Raw genomic sequence first — 18,869 nt, 5'->3', positions numbered from 1 at the left:
AAACAGATGTCCGTGTGGATTGTGTCAGTACCTTATGTGGTACAGGGGAAGGACCACAGCTGGATTTGGCATATTCCTGTGTTCTGGACCCATATGTCTGTTTCGCAGCTTTATCAGCAGTGAGGTCTGCACCAGTTGCTGGTCTTGGATTTGCATCTGCATGTTTTTTCCTAATACACCACACAAAGTGGGTTTTTGCAGATTGCCATGTCATTAAGAGAACCGTGCATGTGTTCATGAAGAACAAACTCCAAGATGACCTTCCACTCATGTTGCACAAGTTGCTTTGCTGTGCCAATATTTAGCTTCAGATTTGCTTCTACGAGAGGAAAACTGTGCACACCAGGGGCACATTGAAGTGTGTACTACACTAGTCCAAGGGTAGACATGAGGCAAATTTGTACCTTCTCCTGTGCACTAAGTCACTCATGTATATGTGCTCACAGAATCACCCTGAGTCCACTGAAGTGTATTGCTGCTGTCTCAGCTCGGGGGCAGCTGGATCTGGTGCGTTTCCTGCCAGCATTTCTTGTCTCTATCTAATCATGCTGCTTAAGTGCTATAGGGGAATTTTATTCCTGTGTGGTACTGCACAGAAGTGCTTAGGAACTGGCTGCACCTGAGCTAATGAACTCTTTTTGGATTGCAAAACACTGGCAGGTGTGGGATAGACACCAGCAGGGGTTTGCCTGCAACCAGTCTGAAAGTGGCAAGGTCAATCCTCAATATGAGCGAATAAATCCAGCTGTGCCTCGATTAAACCTAAAGAACTGTACACAGAATTCTCTCCCCTGTACTCCCCTGCATGTTCCATAATACCCATATTATCCAGTCATTAATCCTTTCCTATTATCTTAGTCACTCTCCTAAAAAGGAGGGATGGCTGTGTTGGTTTCTAACACTAAAGATAGCTTTTGCTTGACAGGTGGGTTTTTATTTTGGTTTTTCTTACCTTGAGTTGCTGATTAGGTGTGAGATGAGCCAAGTAGTTTGGCCACGGTGAAAACTAAACACTTTTCCACCACATTTCTGTGAATTTTATTGGGAGGGAAAAAGACCGCAAACATACATGGTTGCACACACTTTGGAATGCTATGAAATGCTCAGTGCTTTAATTCAAATGCGTCACCTGTAGTTGGGCAATCATCCTCTGCTAACCTGCTATAGTCTGAAGCACCTACCATATCTACAGACATATATACCTGGCTATTCCGAAGTACATTGCAGCAATTGTGGTAAATACTCAAAATCTCGAGAGTCACAAATAAATAAGTTTGTTTATCTTCTGTGCTTTTCTAAAACTGCTCGCTTTTTAGTTTCTCTTTATCTGTCAGAAATGCAGAGTAGCAAATTGAGCAACTGTGTGAAGAATCCATTGGAAAGCAATGATTGCTGTTTACATGCAAAGAATAGTTTGGCAGAGTAACTGTAAAATGCAGTAGGGAAAAAAATTGTGAAGCTATTCTGAACCACATTTATGGCTTCATACTTTTGGGGAGAGACTTGTTTTGCATGATTTGCCTATTTCTTTTTACTCTAGATTGATCTGCAGACATTCCTTACTCTTACTGATCAAGATTTGAAAGAGTTAGGAATTACCACTTTTGGTGCCAGAAGAAAAATGCTGCTTGCAATCTCAGGTAAATAACACAGATTATAATTTGTTGATTTTAAGTATTGTTTGTATACTTCTCACTTGAGTTGTGTGTTTATAATTGACAAAGTATCTTGGAAAGACTGAAAAGTAAGAATCTGGTCCACAGAGGTCACATTGGCTTGCCCCTCATCAGCAGGCACTTAAAACCAGGCTTTACAGAGCTTTCACATTACCAAATAAGATTTCAGTTGCATAGTCCTGTGTCCCCTTGTAAAGTTGGAGCTTGGTAGAAAGTTTGTTTTACAGCAGATTGTGAGCTTTGTTTTATGCCCCAAAACTGTGGGTCCTAGAAGCTCTGGGATTACAGGCTCTGCAGAGTCTGAACGGCACTACATACCGGTCGGAACTGGCATTTTCAGGCTTTTGGTACCCTGTCGCCCACTTTATTGATTAGCAGAGCAATCATTCTACTGGGAAAAACTACCTGGGTTTTGGGGGCCTTTGTTTTTCGTTTGTTTGGTTTTTTGTTTGTTTTTTTTCCCCAAGGCCAGTTGTTTCTGCAAAACGTATAGGTTTGAAAAGAAACACGTAAGTCTTATTTGGAATTTTTCTAACCCACTTTAATTAAAAGGTTGTCTTGTACCCTACATGCAGAAAGATGAAGGCCAAATATAATTTCTTACAATGTGTTGTAGTACACAATGCCTAACTAGATTTTTTCTAATTGTAATAAATAGCATGAGATTTCATATTACATTGTCCAGGCAATGAATCTGTATCAGAGGAAGGGTTTTCTTCAGATGCTTCACTGTAACGCTAGACCATTTTTCTCCCGACTGCATCTCTTCTTCTGATGCCATTAGTGAATGTTTTCTATGCATTTAAAATGGTGGCATAAAGAGGGTAAAAATGCAATGTACTTAGTTCAATAGCAATCGTGAAAATCTATGTAATCTTTCACTGATTTGTATCTATCATGGAGTTTGTTTACAAGAATAGAAAAGTGGGGAAAGGAAAAACATTTTGGATGAGCATTTGCTAATACAAGCTTAGGGTGCATGTTTGAATCAGAGGTGAGCATCTGTTTTTTCTAAAAAGCCTTATTAAGATATTGCTTCAGTGTTGTGTTTAAAGAATTGTGCCTTGAGAAATGATCAAGTTGCCAATAAGCTTTTCTGTCATCTCAGTTTACATTGCATGGTTGTGCTGCAGCCGTACATTCTGTGTGCATGTACCTTCAGGAAGATTGCAGCCTTTGGGTATTATAACAGAACCTTTTTAAAGTGTTTCAGCTATGTCAATTTGATCTAAATCAATATTGTAAAATATTATCTACTCCACACTGTATCAGTGCCAATTAAGAATTGCACCAAATAGATGCCTGCATCCCAAGCAGCCTCTATGAGTCTTAACCTGGCACTCTTACGATCCTGTTGAACTGTTAAATTGAACGAGTACCTCACAGACATTCTCAGTTCATACTGTTCTGTCTAAAATATTTTCTTTGCTTAAATAGAAATTTTGCTTTTGCTTTAGATGAAAATATTGACATTAATTTCTGATGAGAAATTTTTTTGTGTGACCTTTATAGAGCTGAATAAAAACCGAAGAAAGCTCTTTGACCCATCAAACATACGTGCCTCATTCCTGGAAGGTGGAGCTAGTGGAAGACTGCCGCGTCAGTATCATTCGGACATTGCTAGTGTCAGCGGTCGCTGGTAGCAGTAAGTCGTGGCTCAAAAAGTCAGCTGTAAAGATGGACATGGCAATCCTGTGGACAGCCTTCACTGCACACCACCCTCTGCACTTTGGGAGTTTGGGTGTCAAGGACCAAAGCATTTTGTCTGCACAATACTGTGCCAAAAAAAAAGAAAACACATTTTGTCTGTTGTCTTTCAAAACACCAAATGTGGGTTACGTTTTACTCGTGTAGATTGGACAGAATTTGCAATAATAATAATATAGGGTTCTTTGTTTAGTATTTTATTACCTATAACTATAATGTATGCACTGAATTTTTACTTTGTTGAATGAAGGAAGAATGAAGAGCTGGGATGCCAGAGAGCATAGATTTTGGATTTTATCAAGATGGATTTTTCTGGTACTGCTTAAAATAATTATTGAGGTCTTTCTGCACTTTACATGTTCTGATTTCTTGTCCTGTGGAAATTTATTTCTCTTTCATTTCCATATCAATTTTTATATTGGCACTAATCAAATTTTTTTCAGGTGTTCCTGCATTAAGTCACATCTCACTATAATGGTACTAGAAACTGGTTCTTAGGCAGATTTTTCCCTCTCTGTCTCCCTAGTAGTTATCTGAAGAGACTGTTCCAAATCAAGCCACTTGGTAGTGGACCAGTCCTATTACGCTCTTACGAAGCAGTCTAATGCTGCTTGCAATAATACTCACTCACTGTAACAGATGCAATGAAAGACCAAAATGGACCTTGCAATATTAACCCTTTGCAGTCATCATATTTAACTGCTGCCTGTTATGCTAAAACTGTTTTTAATGGTTGTCTCAAAGCAAAGGGCTATTTTTAGTCCCCTGCCACTAAAGGACACTTATTTATATCAGACTTTTATTTTTAGATTCTATACACCTACAATACGTAACAGATTGAACTGATCTACTGCAGGTTTATGGTAGAGAATGAAAGGCTTTCATCAAACTAGAGCTCTGGGCTGTCAGTTTGATTAAACAGACAACTAATCTAATTTGACAAGACAGCACTGTTGCCATTTAATAAGTGACGCATATTACTTACATGACTATGCATGCAGCAATTAAGCGACCTACGTAAAATAGGTGTAATAGCATCTGTTTTGTTCAATCTAGATTTGTAATTGTCAGCTGCAGAAGTGTTTAAAACTCTGGAGATGAACTATTTCTGAAACAAGTTATGTTCAACAGAAAGAGTCCATATTATAAGTGGCTAGAGCTAACTATTGCATTCTTATACTGTGAAAGTCCGAATGATTTGGCAATATTATTCCTCTGTCTTTACCATTGTCTTGTTATGGGTTTATGAAGGGTTCTGATATAATGAAGGAATTCATAAAGTGCCTCTTTCTGCAATGCAATATGAAGTTTCCAAGCATTAATTTGTTGAAAAGCATTCCCATAAGAAATATTGTGAATTACCTCTACTGTAATGTATTATTTATGTTCAGTGTACAAGCCTTTTGAGATGGACATAAACCACGGTCAAGTGCTCTTAACAGAAGGCATTAGAATAACATTTACAGTAGTTGGTTTTTATGCAAAAATGGGTGAGAAATAGTTTTGACACTTTCCATGGATAATTCTTTTAAGGTGAGAATACAAAATGATGTATAGAGAAATTTGCACACAGAAAGGGAATTTAAAGAAACTATTACTTGAGGGCATAGATGATCAAGCAATAATATAAAGTCTTGCTGCGGTTAGCAAAAAATAACTGCTCAGTACTCATTTCAGCCATATCTACTTAATGGTGTATAGCTGGGTGACTTCTCCTGTAGACCAAGTAGCAGTTAGCTTCCTCTGGTTTTAAAATTGTACTAGAGATCTGAATGGATAAAACTGCATCTTGTACACATGCAGTTGATCACATGAAAGTTACTGTGCTCAAATGCCAGAAGTCAATATCCACATATCTAGGAGATATTTGTGTGTATGTGTGTTACACGGGCAAGAGCAACTTCATGGAAACCCTTGTGGAAGCCACAACTTCTAATTCTAAAACTATTTACACTTGTCCTTACTTCTAAGCATGTAGGTAGTTCCATTCACATGGACTACGTGCTCACAGATAAGCTGTCATTTAAGTGGTTGCATCTGCAAGACCAGTGTTTGCAAATCAAAGTGTATTCAGTCATGTTCATTTTATAAAATATTTTTAATGAAATAAATATTCAGCAGCACTTTGTACAGAATTTTCTGCAACCCCTTCTTGCTTGTTTTGCCTAAACTTTAGAAGCATCAGAAAACCTTTTACACTCTTAGATTGTTAATCTTTCGTAAGTACATACTATGTATCTAGACAGTACTATACTCAGAAACTGATTTTATTACAGTATTAAGTTGATGTGGTCTTTTGCTGAGCAGTGCTTATATCATCTACACCAAAGTGAAGAATTTCCCATTAACAACGTTATTTTTCAAGAGGGCTTCACACAAAAAAAGAACACACTGGAAGAAAAAAATTTCTCACTTATTTTGATTCCACAAAGGGAATATGACAGTACAGTGTACCGTTATTGTTAGTGTTATATTATGCACAAATATTTGACTTGCTACATAAAAATGTTAGTTTTAAATCTGTGCCTTAATAGTGACCAGTTATCTGTAAATATAGAGCAGATACAGATTGTATTTTTGTGGGTTGTGTCCTTTTAGTGATTTTTTTTTTAAAATAAAAGATGAAATTAAAACATTAAAAATGGGAATTTTCAAAACTAATCAATGTTGCATAAAATAAATTTATATAACTCCCTTGTATTCTGATTGGTTAATTAAGTATTTTTTATATAGACCCAGTTCCAGGGATGCTTACTTGTTAATAAAATACAAAAAGCAGTATTTGACATACTTGCAACATGTTTCTTTCACGTGCTAATGCTCCGTGTGTTTTACTATTCTTTTTATGTCACATACAGTGTGTTTGTCTGGCTTTTAAATGAGAATGCTTTTTTGACATACCTCTCCTTAAAAATTAATAGGAAAGGAGTTAAATTATCTCAGGTTCAATTCATAGCAGGTCTTAATGGTTTGGTTTACATGAGTTTTATTCTTTCTTTGGTCTTCCCGTTCTAATGACTATATATGTTTTGGTGTGGTTAGCAGGACCGTTGTATGTACTCTTTCATGGTGGTCATTATACTATTGCTTCCAGTGTAGAAGTGGAAAAAAACAATAGGGGTTCTTTATTTGGGATGCTGGCCATGCAACCGGTCAGAATCTAGTGAGAGGTATAGTTTTAACACTGAGGTAATATGTACATAATGTCACATCAGTCTTGTCTGTTTGCTTGACATGTAGTGATACAAGTTTAATATTACTTACCTCACTCAGTGCATTCAGGCATTTCAATATTGTGTTTTCCTTGTTAACTATTTTATACATGCAGGTCTCCACTTAAATAACAGTATTCCTGGCTCACCGACCTTTTAAAAATCTGTGAGTATCTGAATACCTACTGGGAATTGCAGATGGGGGAACAAGTCTGGGAAGGGGACAGATCAACAAGCTCTTCTGTTGAGGACAACTGAAGGGTATGTTGCTGAGTACCAACTCACAAGGCATTGGCATAAACTACATGGAAATTGCACAGGCAGATGGACTTGCAAATTGCACAGCGTTTCTGATGCCTGAGCAATAGTGAACTACAGAGGTCTGAAGCAAGATAGTTTCCTTTGTGGACCATTTATTTGGGAATATTGCTTCTAATGGACCACCATGTGGCTTCAGTCAGCAGACTGTTGAAGATGGTGTGGGAAAGAGGAGGAATGGTGATGGAGCATCAGAGCTAGATGGCCGCTCTCCTTGCGGTGCAAGCAGTGTTCCCAGCAGCTGGCATGGCACGGCATGAACAGGATTGCTCCCTGAACAAAGAGGTTTCACTCTCCAGATGCTCATCACCTCTCTCTGCTACCAGTCAGAAGAGCAAAACTGGTGATTTCCAGTTGGAAGAGGAAGATGTCTACCAAGAAATGTTGCCAATACACAAGAGAAAAGGGATGGATTCTCCAGGCTGTGTAAAGGTTAACAGCGAGACATCTGTCTTTACTGTTTGACCCCACTCCGATCAAGTGCTTGCCAGAGGAGACTTATTTTTCCAAAGCCCTGGAAAACATGGTTACAAAAGGTGTATGAGTACCATCGCAGGCTGGTCAGGAAAGGTGTGGTGGCAAGGATATTCAGAAACTTGTGCTTGTACTGTGAAGTAAGCCAAGAAGCATTTGATTCCAGATAAGTCTGGACACTGCTGGAGCTACCTTTTATACTTGAAGAACCGGCTTGCTTTGTGTCACAGACATCTGAGCAAAAGAAAGACTTGGCTTTTATTTGGAGTTGCTGCAAAATTATTGAGGATTTGAGAAGATGGAAAAGCAAATGGACTTCCAGAAATCTTTGCAATAGGCATCATTGGTGTCTACAATATTTTCAACAGCTTCTTTGAAAGTGGAGAACTGTAAAGACATGTAGGCAGCTAGGGAAAGTGTTTACAGAATGCCTGAAATGGTTAAAAGATAAATGAACTCTTATTTTGAATTGGGGGTAGTTGTGAGTGAGGAAAACCTGAAACGCACCACACAATAAACTCATGCTTTTGGTATAAATTTCCTTTATTTTTCTTCTGGCTTAAGATACTATCTGGGTCATTTCCATATCTGAAAACTAAATCCAGAAATTACAAGAGGCTTTTTGCAGACTGTGATTTGCCATTGTATTAAGGAAAATTTGGGTTTATCTTTGTTTCCTGTGCTACAGACACAGAAGTTCCTGTTCATAGTGTTCCTGATTTTAATGTTTTACGCGATTTCATGCATCAACAAAGCAAATTTTACAAAATATTTATAGAACTTACAGAATTTATAGGCTCAATATGAGTCAGCAGTGTGCCCTGGCAGCCAAAAGGGCAAACCACATCCTGGGGTGCATCAAACACAGCATAACCAGCTGGTCAAGAGGTCTTTATCCCGATGTATTCAGCATTGGTGCAGCCTCACCTTGGGTACTGTGTGCAGTTCTGGGCCCCACAATTTAAGAAGGATGTGAAGGTCCTTGAATGTGTCCAGAGGAGGGCAGCAAAGCTGGTGACATGGCTGGAAGGAATGTCTTCTGAGGAGCGGCCAAGGACTCTGGATTTGTCTAGTTTGGAGAAAAGGAGGCTGAGGGGCGACCTCATTGCTCTCTGCAGGTTCCTGAGGAGGGGACCTGGGGAGGGAGGCGCTGATCTCTTCTCCCTGGGATCCAGTGGTAGGACGTGTGGGAATCGTTCAAAGCTGCGTCAGGGAAGGTTCAGACTGGACATTGGGAAGCATTTCTTTACCAAGAGGGTGTTCAAACACTGGAACAGGCTTCCTGGAGAGGTGGTTGATGCCCCAAGCCTGTCAGTGTTTAAGAGGCATTTGGACAACGTCCTTAATGACATGCTTTAGCTTTTGGTCAGCCCTGAGTTGGTCAGGCAGTTGGACTAGATGATTGTTGTAGGTCCCTTCCAACTTGAAACATTTTATTCTATTCTATAAATCAAAATAGAGTAGTAGAACAGTCATGTTTGCCATTTTTGAATATTGACACAACTATTAGGAGGAGCTAATGGTTGTTAATTAGATTATTTTTCCTCTCACTTTGTAGAAAGTATACTATTAAAGAATGGACACAAATGTTAACAAACTACTTACTGTAATAAGGTTTAATAGCAAAACAACCATAAAGAAAAGCAAAAAACAATTAACTCATAACTTCTGATCAAAAAGCAAGTTTTCAGCCTTGAAGGAAAAAAAATTGTTTGCAAACTCTCAAGTTGTTTGGTTTTTTTTTAATAAATAGTCCAGAAAATATGCTGAAGTTCTTGGAATTACATGTAATAAGTATACTCACAGTGTATTGTTTTGTTATTCCCAGTAGTCTTTAGAATATCTTGAGCCATAATTATGAGAAGTATTCTATGAATTTTTGACATTGAAATGAATCAGAGTAGATATGAATTATGTTGGGAAATGAAGACAGTTGGTTATGAAGATGCAGAAACTTATGTGCTAGTCAAAGCGTCATCTAATGTCAAGTTTCTCCAGTCTTCTGAGGAGTAAGATTTGGGCAATATTTGCTCTACTGAGAAATGCAGAATGATTCCAGATGTTTGACAAAAATATGAAGATGAATACATTGTGATGGAAATTACCTAGTTTGTGCCAAAACTGTGTTGCAACTTCATGGAAACTAACAGATGGAAAAAGCAAAACACATGAGAAAAAGAACCAATTATATAATGAAGTAAAAATTTATCACTTCTAACAATGGGTGATGAATGTTTTAAGAAATAATGTTGCCGCTAATGTAATAACCCTGGGACCATGAATTGATATGGATGTTTTTACATTTTTTTTGCTATGATAAAAATCGCAGTTTGTCATCTATGAAGGACAGAAGATTTGAAGAGGCCTGAAATGCACATGGCACTCTGTTATGGTTCCCAAAATCAAAACCATCCACAGAAAATGCAATCTCGTGCTGTATACGGACCATATAGAAGAGAAGTGGAAAATATGTAAGCTTTTTGGGGAAGGATAACATAAGAGACCTTCAGTAGACAGTAAATCTTGCTATATGTGACACGAATGTGCTAAGGGAAAAGGAAGATGGAACCCAAGAATGAATCCTTTTTAAGCCTGAAGAAAATTAAAGTTCAGATACAACAAAACATTCACATCCTATTCCTCTAGCAGGAGTCTTCCCATCATGCAGCAGAACAGTTTTTGGTTTCTCAAGAGTAAGCCTCTATTTTCATGCCTAAGCTCACCTTAATGTGAAGTTGCTATTGCATGGTACCAAAAAGATCCTTACTCTGAAACAGCTTGCATGCAGCATTGGATGCTTAGCAATGACAATTCGGTACTAAAAATGCTGATCCTTTTGGTACTGAAAGATACTTTTTATGTAATCCAGCATCTAGAAATCAGTACAAACAAAGCTAATATGGTAAGTGAGGCTAAATTGCTGACAGATTTGAATCTTGCTTGGAAACTGGATGGGAGACAACTAGCTAACTAATCCCTATGAGCCAAAAGATATTTTTGTGCAGCTATATTAAAATTATCTTTGTCCCAGCAGTGTTTCTCCTTGCATCAAATGGTGACAATAGCCAGCAAGCTGGAATGCTGAAGGCATCTGTCACGTTAGGAAGGCTCCTCCTGAGTATGCCTCCAGCACTGTTTTCTCTTCCATCTTCACTGAAAGTGATTGCAGATGCTCCTCTATTGACTCAGTACTTTCTTTCCATTATACTTTTGGACTCCAAATGCTAGAAGGGGCTAGTTTTTAAATTTTACATGCAGTTTTCATGAGCTTTTTGCTTGCACAAACACAATGTTCGCTTCTTTTCCTGGGAGTTATTAATGTGGAGAGTATCCAGAACTGCTAGCGTGGATGAGAGTTTTGAAGGATTTTTTTTTAAGAGATTTAAAAGTAATGACTGGAGACTGGAAATAACACTTCTAGCATTGCTGCCTTTCTTGGCTGCTGGTGGTGTCTGCTCACCTCTCCTAAATCTTGGCTCTCCCATACTTGGTTCTAGTTTCTGCTCTCTTCTGGTGAGCAGTCAAGTTTCAAACAAATAATACTGGGAAGTTTTGAAGCATTTTAAATTTTCAGGCAGACTTGTTTCCTTTGCTTTTTGTGTTGGATTTAGAAACTATGGCAGTGAAGGTACAGATGCTAATGGTCATCCTTGGCCAGTGTGAGGAATGAAATTTGTAGGCACAACATAAACAGTACATTGTGATTATAAGGCCAGTTTAGATGAGGGCATAATTTCTTCAGATGGGCGGTTGTTCATGAAGAGTAAGTAAAGGAAACATTAATTTACTACTTTGGTTCATTTTTTTAATGCATTCATAGAAAGGAGCATCTGTCCTTTTGCATGGAGTTCTTATTACAGTTTAAAAATGATTATGCAAAGTGACTCCACAGGGCACTTCCTGTAACCAATAATAAATACATAATTATTCATAGACAGAAGGATTCTTTAATGTCCGCCCATTTCCTCTTTAACATTAGTTACTGGAGTAGAACAGCACATTTCTTTCTTGCTTCCCATCTGTCTGTAACATTTCTGCTAAGGCCAATGGCCAATGCATCCATGTTCTTCAGTTGCATGTTAATATGTGGAACTGCCTCCACATTATGTTAATATAATAATAACAAATAATGCTGTTAATATAAAAGCTCTGCCTTGGAGCTGCTGCAGAGACAAGATAATGAAACCCCCAAACCAGAATCGCTTATGATCTAGTTCCTAGTGCATCTTCTCACTGTGTAAACGTGTCAGGAGGTATGAGAGAATTTCTGGACTGAATGGATATATTGATCTGCTGAAAACTTTGAAACCCAGTATTTTCAAGTCCTCTCTCTGCTTAATTGTTATGTGATGATTTTGTGAGCTTCAAGACATTTTACATCTGGTTCTGTTTGCCAAATCACTTTCAAGTGTTCAGTTTTTTGTGATTATACTATCAGGGATAAAATGGGCATTAAATCAAATACTATATGAAAATGCATTGTCTTTTCACAGCTGTACTAGAAATTGTATATTGGAGGGGCTTTGTACCCTTGGTCTATTTGGAGTTTAAGTGAAATTTTGTGGAAGTTTCAGAATTTGTGTGTATACATAAAACCCCAGAAAGTTATGACAAAGAATCACTGAGGCTCTGTCCCTTCCACCTCCCTTCCCAGAACCAGATAACAGTTCAGTGTTTCATTGTAAAGCATTTTTTTAATCTAATTAAGATTTTCCAAGCTCACAAAATTTGGCAGGAGACAAATGAAGTTCTTTATGGTTCCTGAAAGCAAATAATTTTCTGATAAACATTCTGATGTGTTTTCATGTGCTGTTCAACATGGGAGGTGTGCGGAAATATCAAAAAGATGTTGAAAGCTTTCTTGCTTGACCTCTAACTCTTCACCAGGTCAGCTTTTCTTTTTGCTTGAATCTACTGAAGTTGTTCTGTGTTTAAGCACAGAAAAGAAATCCACGGTAGAGCAATACTTACTTACGCCGTGCATGCTGTGATCTTGCCTACATTTTTTGAAAATAAGTTCTCCAGACTTCTAGGCCTAGTAATATGTTGTAAGAAATGTCTAGCTGCTACATGTTCACTTACTCGGAGATGAGAAGCTTGTGTTCCATGATGAACAGGCTTTGAATTTGTGTGCTCAAGGGAACCAATTTATGCCCGTGTTTCATGCTCAAGCATGAAAAGGCAGAACTCCAAGATAGTATAAATTTTCAGGTCTTTCTTTTCCCATAAAAGCTGTCTCTTGCTAAGCTGTTTCTGTGAAAGTAGAGTTCTTTCAATTCCTGTTAAATGAAGTGGACTGCCCCTGTTAGGTAGTTATTTGTCAAAACAAATGTCATGGTCTATCTCCTGGCGGCTACTCAAGTCTGCATAAAAGTGAGTTTTACTCCATGGGGACCCATAACTGAAACCAACACTGGCAAATGCCTGCTTAATAGTTTATTTTCCTTTTGCAGCATTCACAGCTTTCATTATGTAATATCCTAATGAAGAACTCTTCCAGCATGATTTTCTTCTTACTTGCAAGCTATAATATTGCCGTGTTATAAACAAAGTGAGGAGTTGGATGGTCAAAGACTAACATGAACAGCTATTAGGAAAACTGGATGAAAGTGTCCATATTTGACTTTGAGAAGAGTTGCTGCAACAGGTCTTGAAGGAGCAGAAAATATTGCAAACCTTTGCTTTGCCGTTGCTTATTAGCTGGAGTGGTGATGATTAATGATTAGAGGAGGAAACCAACTGTGTGGTGCACTGTGCATTTTCAGGAGCTTTATCTCAAGTGAAAATGGGCAAAGGGAGCATCTGCTTGGAAGTATGATGCACCATTTAAGAAACGTCACCAAATCACTGCTCTGAAAAGAGGGAGGTAATGTTTCATGAATGGTTTTAATATCTCATCATTAAGTACTGAGCCTATTTTTGATAAATGTGGGTTCATACCTCTATTGAGAAAGTGTTTGAAAGTTTTCAGTTAACGACAACAAAAAAACCCCACTCTCTTCATTTTCAATGATTTGCCAATCTTTAGTAGGTGTTTGAATGGGCAGTTTCCCTTCTAAGCAAAAAGTCTAACCTTACTTTAAATCTAGCTAAAGTCAGAATCTATCTCCAGCCACTTCTTAACATTTTTCATATAAATTAAATTAAATCATACCTCAAATTTCCACAAGGAGATACTTAGGTTGCAATAAAGTCATGCTCTGATTTTTGCCCCTGCAAGTTAGCTAGATGGAGTTCCACATATTTTTTTTCTGAAGGTTTTTGGATCTTTGTAACCCATTCTCCATCCTTTCCGTGCGCTGCCATTTAGTTCTTCAGCATCTCTTCTGAAATGGGAGCACCAAACATGGACACATTATTACTGCAGCAGCACGGTAGTACAACCACACGGTTGTCTTACACGGTAAGACAACCACAATACTCTAACTTGACAGTGGCACAGGGATACTTGATCCCAGATTTGGTGTGCTCCCTTCCAGCCCACAAATAGTCTGAACATTGAGCTTGACTGAAAACTGGGAATACAGTCTCCTGGCTTTTTTTCTTTTTCCTCCATTATTTCAAATCCGGAAGAAAAGTTGTGGGTTTTTTTTTAATAGAGGCAAAATCTAGAAAGCTTCTAATGCTTTGCTGTATAGGTGGGTGCTACCACTGCTGTTGTGTGCCAGTGCTGCTCTGCCCACTGCCCCTGCTATGCTGGGGGGACCGATGCAGGTGCCAGGTACTCTGAGTAGTGCCTGGGGAAGCAGGCAATGGGGGCTCAGTGATGATCGAGGCCTCAGAGCACCTTCCTCCGCAGACAGAAGTGAAAACAGAAGCTGTTTTTCAGGAGATGTTCAGCCAGCTCTGAGTGCAGCTTTGCTATTTACTTGTGTAGGTGCTGGAGGAGCTCTCCCCCCAGCATCACCAGGGAGATCCTGGTTGGCTGATCTACCTCCCCTCTCACCACCCGCCCTTTTTAATGCTTCCAAATAATCTGTCTGGGTGTCCTGGTTTTGGCTGGGATAGAGTTCATTTTCTTCCTAGTAGCTGGTACAGTGCTGTGGTTTGGATTTAGGATGAGAACAATGTTGGTAACACACCAATGTCTTAGTTGTTGCTAAGCGGTGCTTACACTAGTCAAGGACTTGTCAGCTTCCCATGCTCTACCGACTGAGAAGGCGGGAGGTGCACAAGAAGCTGGGAAGGGGGCACGGCCAGGACAGCTGACCCAAACTGGCCAAAGGGACATTCCATACCGTGTGACGTCATGCTCGGCATATAAACTGGGGGAAAGCTGGCTGGGGGGGCCGCTGCTCGGGGACTGGCTGGGCATCGGTCGGTGGGTGGTGAGCAATTGCATTGTGCATCGCTTGCTTTGTATATTCTTTTATTATTATTATGACTACTACTACTATTTTACTTTATTTCAATTATTAAACTGTTCTTATCTCAACCCACGAGTTGTATCACTTTTACTTTTCCAATTCTCTCTCCCACCCCACCAGGGTGGGGAAAGTGAGTGAGTGGCTGTGTGGTGCCTAGTTGCTGGCTGAGGTTAAACCACGACACCGGGTCACAGTCCCAAGCTGGGTATCTCACAGAACACTGCTACATACAGGTTTTATTACTTTAATTGGTACAAAGTGGGCAAGATGCACCCTAAGCCCCTGTGCTGGGTCAACTGTGGCCAGATGTCAGGTGCCTACCCAGCTGCTCTCTCACTCTCCCACCTCAGCAGGGCAGGAGAGAAAATAAGGTGAAAAAGCTCATGGGTGGAGATAAGAACAGGGATGTCCCATACTGATTACTGTCACAGATGAAACAGACCCAACTTGAGGAAACTTAATTTCATTTCTTGACAGTTTAGAATAGGTTTGGATGGTGAGAAACAAAGACAAATTAACCCCAACCCCATCCCTTTTCCCTGCCTGAACCTCCCTTCTTCACTCCCGACTTCTCTGCCTCTCCCTGCTCCTAGTAGCTGGGCGGCATTTTCCTGCCCCTCACCTCCATCCCCCCGAGGTGCCACCTGTGGGCTGAGGGGCTCAGCGGGGTCACCAGAACTGGCTGTGTCCCACCCAGAGCAGTCCCAACCTCTCCTCGCAGAGACCCCTCAGCTCCGCTGCTGCCCTGGGCCGCAGGTATCTGGTGCTGCCCCAAATCTCTCCTTGGCCCTACTGAGCTCTCTCTCCCCAGGGTGGGTTTGGGAGCAGCCCTGGCCAGCTCTGACATGGAAGATGCTGCCACTGCTCACGGTGTTGCCTTCAACCAAAAAGAGACAGCGCCTGCAGCCGCCTCTCCCCCTAGCCTCAGCACCTGCAGGCCAGGGAGCTGAGGCTGGTTGTGCTGCTTTAACACACAAAGGTAAGGATATCCCAGCTGCAGGGAGCCATTTTGGAGTGATGGTTTTGGTGCACAATGAGGCGCACCTGGAGGGGCTACTGGTGAACCACCTCAGGTCGAGGCGAGGACCATTGCTGGTGATGAGCTGCCCCCAGAGCCCTTCCTTCCCTGGGCTCTGGCCAGACCAGGGCAGGATGGGGCTCCTTAGCATTGTGGTTTGGGGTTGTGAGCAGTGTGTGAAGCAGATGCCTTCATTGTCACAAGCTCCTGCCTGAGTTACCCTGAAAGAAAGAATGCTAGCCCTGGTGAGCAGGGCGAGGAGAGGCAAGGCAGGAGTGGTGGTGCACCAGGAGCACCCACAAAGGTAAGTCCTCTCTTAAAATCCTGTAGAAGAAACAAGTCGATTGCAAAGCTGCCTGTGGCACAGCTGGGTCCGGGCAGCGTGTGTTCTCTCTTTGTTACGTGCTGGGGTGCTTCATGGCAGAATCTTGGGTCTGCTATCCCTGTAGGTGATATGTTGTCCACGTGCTGGGTTGTCCTAAAAGTCTTTAGTGTCTGGCTGTGTGGCTGATGTATCAATGTCTGTATTTGGACCACAGAAGGATTGTAGAGGATGCTTTAGTCTCTAAATGCTTGTTTGTCCTTGTTCTAAAATGCTTCTTTGTAGCCGGGCATGTTTTGAATTGCATATCTAGCCTCATCCAGGGCTTTGTTTGTCAGGTGTGGGTGTAAATACTTACATTAAATCAAATAGTAGCACCCTGAGAAAGGTCCCCTCCGCTGCTGCATGCTCCTTCTCCAGCTCTGAGTGCTGCACGGGCAGAGACAGTGTATTTCTGTGTATGACACTGCATGGTTTTAAATTGCATTCCAGTGCGGTAAGTTGTGTGACAGATCTAGGTCTTTGCTTTGGGAGAGAATCATGTGTTATTCACACAGGTCAAAAGTCATCCACATCACAGTTTAAAAAAAACGTTTTTGTAAGAAATAAGTTTGGGGTAGACTGTTGAATATATTTAGTTATTTAATATCCATACAAATCTGACCTTGCATCTTTATTCTTTAATCTGTGCTGACTTGTTATGTTTGTGTGAATATACGAGCAAGCAAAAAGCAGTCATGATTCAAATTAACAATATTTTTAAACATCTGATAAAGGAATTGCTTTCTGTTCAGAGTCACCGATATTTTTGTGAGGCATGGGAGTAAAGGCAATAGCAGATGGCAAAATTTTCCAGCAACAGGCAGTGTGACATCTAAGCAGAGCTTTCCCAACACCCCTGCTGTGGTAGCAGATGGAGAGATTGGCAAGTAGAGAGGACGTTACTTTTATAGCGCACAGTGCTTCGAAAGACGGGCTTTGCCGGGTGAGCTGGGGTTGGCAGAGCTGAGCACGCTGCGGCAGCCAGGGCTGAGGGAAGAGTAACAAATCCGAAGAATGGGATGCCAAAGGCACCGCAAAAATGTAGCAAAACTCCTAATGGTCTTTTGAGGTTTTCCTTGCTTTTGACCTTTTATGACCTTTTCCAAGGCAAAATGTCAGAATTGTGGCTTTCCATCAACCTGTGCGTGTGCATACACACATACGCGCAGAGAAAGGCATTTCAACATTTTGTAAACCTCTGGAAAAGATTTGGAAACTTCAAAACCGTTCTGTTGTTTCTGGGACAAATCAAACATATATATCTGAGCACATCATTCAGATAATTGCTGTTATCTGCACTTGTTATCAGAAGTGTTTAAAATAATGTTTAATTGTGCTAGAAAATGAATCCACCTGTCTTCTGCTACAACTTTGATTTTTCAGAGCTGGTAGAAAATGAATTTTATGGAAGCTTTTAGGTTAGTTCTTATTTTACATCATGTGTTATCTGCCCCATTATGTTTTCTTGCAACTTATTTTCACTTAACCTGTCTCAAATGATAAAACTTTACCATCTCTTTAGAAGTAATCTCTGTAGAACTGATATTTGGAACCGCAGTTCCAGTGGTCAGTTTAGTATGTGAAAATCTTTGCTTTTTGGGCTTGTGTTAAGGGCTTTAAAATGATATCCTGATCTAGTTGAAGATGCCCCTGCTTGTTGCAGAAGGGTTGGACTAGATGACCTTTAAAGGTCCCTTCTGACCCAAACCATTTTCTAATACCCTTAACAACTAAGAAGCACAAATTAAAAGACTCCCAAATAAATTTGTTTAAAAATTGAGGGTTTTCAAAGAGTTGTTGATTGATTGTATTGCTGAATAATGAATATGTTTAAAGGGAAACCATTTACAGCATTTTCTTCTCCACTGCTTAGGCTTTGCTATCAGCTTGTGGAAATAAAAAGTGCTTCTTCAGGTAGCTATGGGGCTGGCATGTCGAACAGACATGAATCTCCTAATGCAGCTGTAGAGAAGTGTGTGGGACTTCTGTGGTTGCTCTGATATGGTGCAATGAGAAGTGTACGTCCACTGTGCTGTTAGACTGGTATATGGGAGGCTAAAGAGTTTCTGGTGTCAAAGAGGAGCACAAGGAGAGTGGCAGCTCAAATTTAGGTCAGAAGCAAGAAAAGAAACCTCCGTGTGAGTGTCACTGATCAATCATTAAAGTGAAAGATTTTTCTTCCTTTGCATGTAAAGTTACAGTAGGTTGAAATTGTACTCAGTGGGTTGTTAGCACAATACGCTTGTATCTAGCCGAAGCTTTGTCTGAGGACAGTGACATGTGAATTTTAAAATCTGCCACTGAGCTTTGAGATGCCCAGAGGCACTGTCTGGACTCGTCAGGAATCGTGAAGCAGCTGTATTTCGTAAGAGTCTGGAAACTCAGTGGGTAATAGCCTCACGAAACAACATCATTCTGGCTGAAATGATAAACTTCATTAGGTCAATATAGCTACACATACTAAAGAATTTAAAACATACTTGTCCTGGTTTCGGCTGGGATAGAGTTCATTTTCTTCCTAGTAGCTGGTACAGTGCTGTGTTTTGGATTTAGGATGAGAATAATGCTGATGTGTCAGTTGTTGCTGAGCAGTGCTTGCACTAGTCAAGGACTTTTCATCTTCTCATACGCCCTGCCAGTGAGGAGGCTGGGGGTGCACAAGAAGCTGGGAGGGGGCACAGCCAGGGCAGCTGACCCAAACTAGCCGAAGGGATATTTCATACCATACGATGT

General features: G+C 40.4%; 1 protein-coding gene across 1 annotated transcript in view; it reads left to right on the top strand.

Annotated features, from left to right (window-relative positions):
• The window catches only part of BICC1 (BicC family RNA binding protein 1), a 76,550-nt gene extending 72,971 nt beyond the window's left edge, over positions 1–3,579 (top strand). The window contains exons 20-21 of the mRNA XM_009325845.1: positions 1,541–1,640; positions 3,189–3,579. Coding sequence (XP_009324120.1) covers positions 1,541–1,640; positions 3,189–3,319 — 231 coding nt within the window. The 3' untranslated portion in view covers positions 3,320–3,579. The remainder of the gene's footprint in view (positions 1–1,540; positions 1,641–3,188) is intronic.
• Positions 3,580–18,869: the final 15,290 nt, after the last annotated feature.

Source organism: Pygoscelis adeliae, unplaced genomic scaffold (assembly GCF_000699105.1).
Source record: "Pygoscelis adeliae isolate BGI_AS28 unplaced genomic scaffold, ASM69910v1 Scaffold4, whole genome shotgun sequence".
Lineage (NCBI taxonomy): Eukaryota > Metazoa > Chordata > Aves > Sphenisciformes > Spheniscidae > Pygoscelis > Pygoscelis adeliae.
Note: the sequence above shows the minus strand (reverse complement) of the source record. Positions and strands in the feature narration are given on the sequence as shown.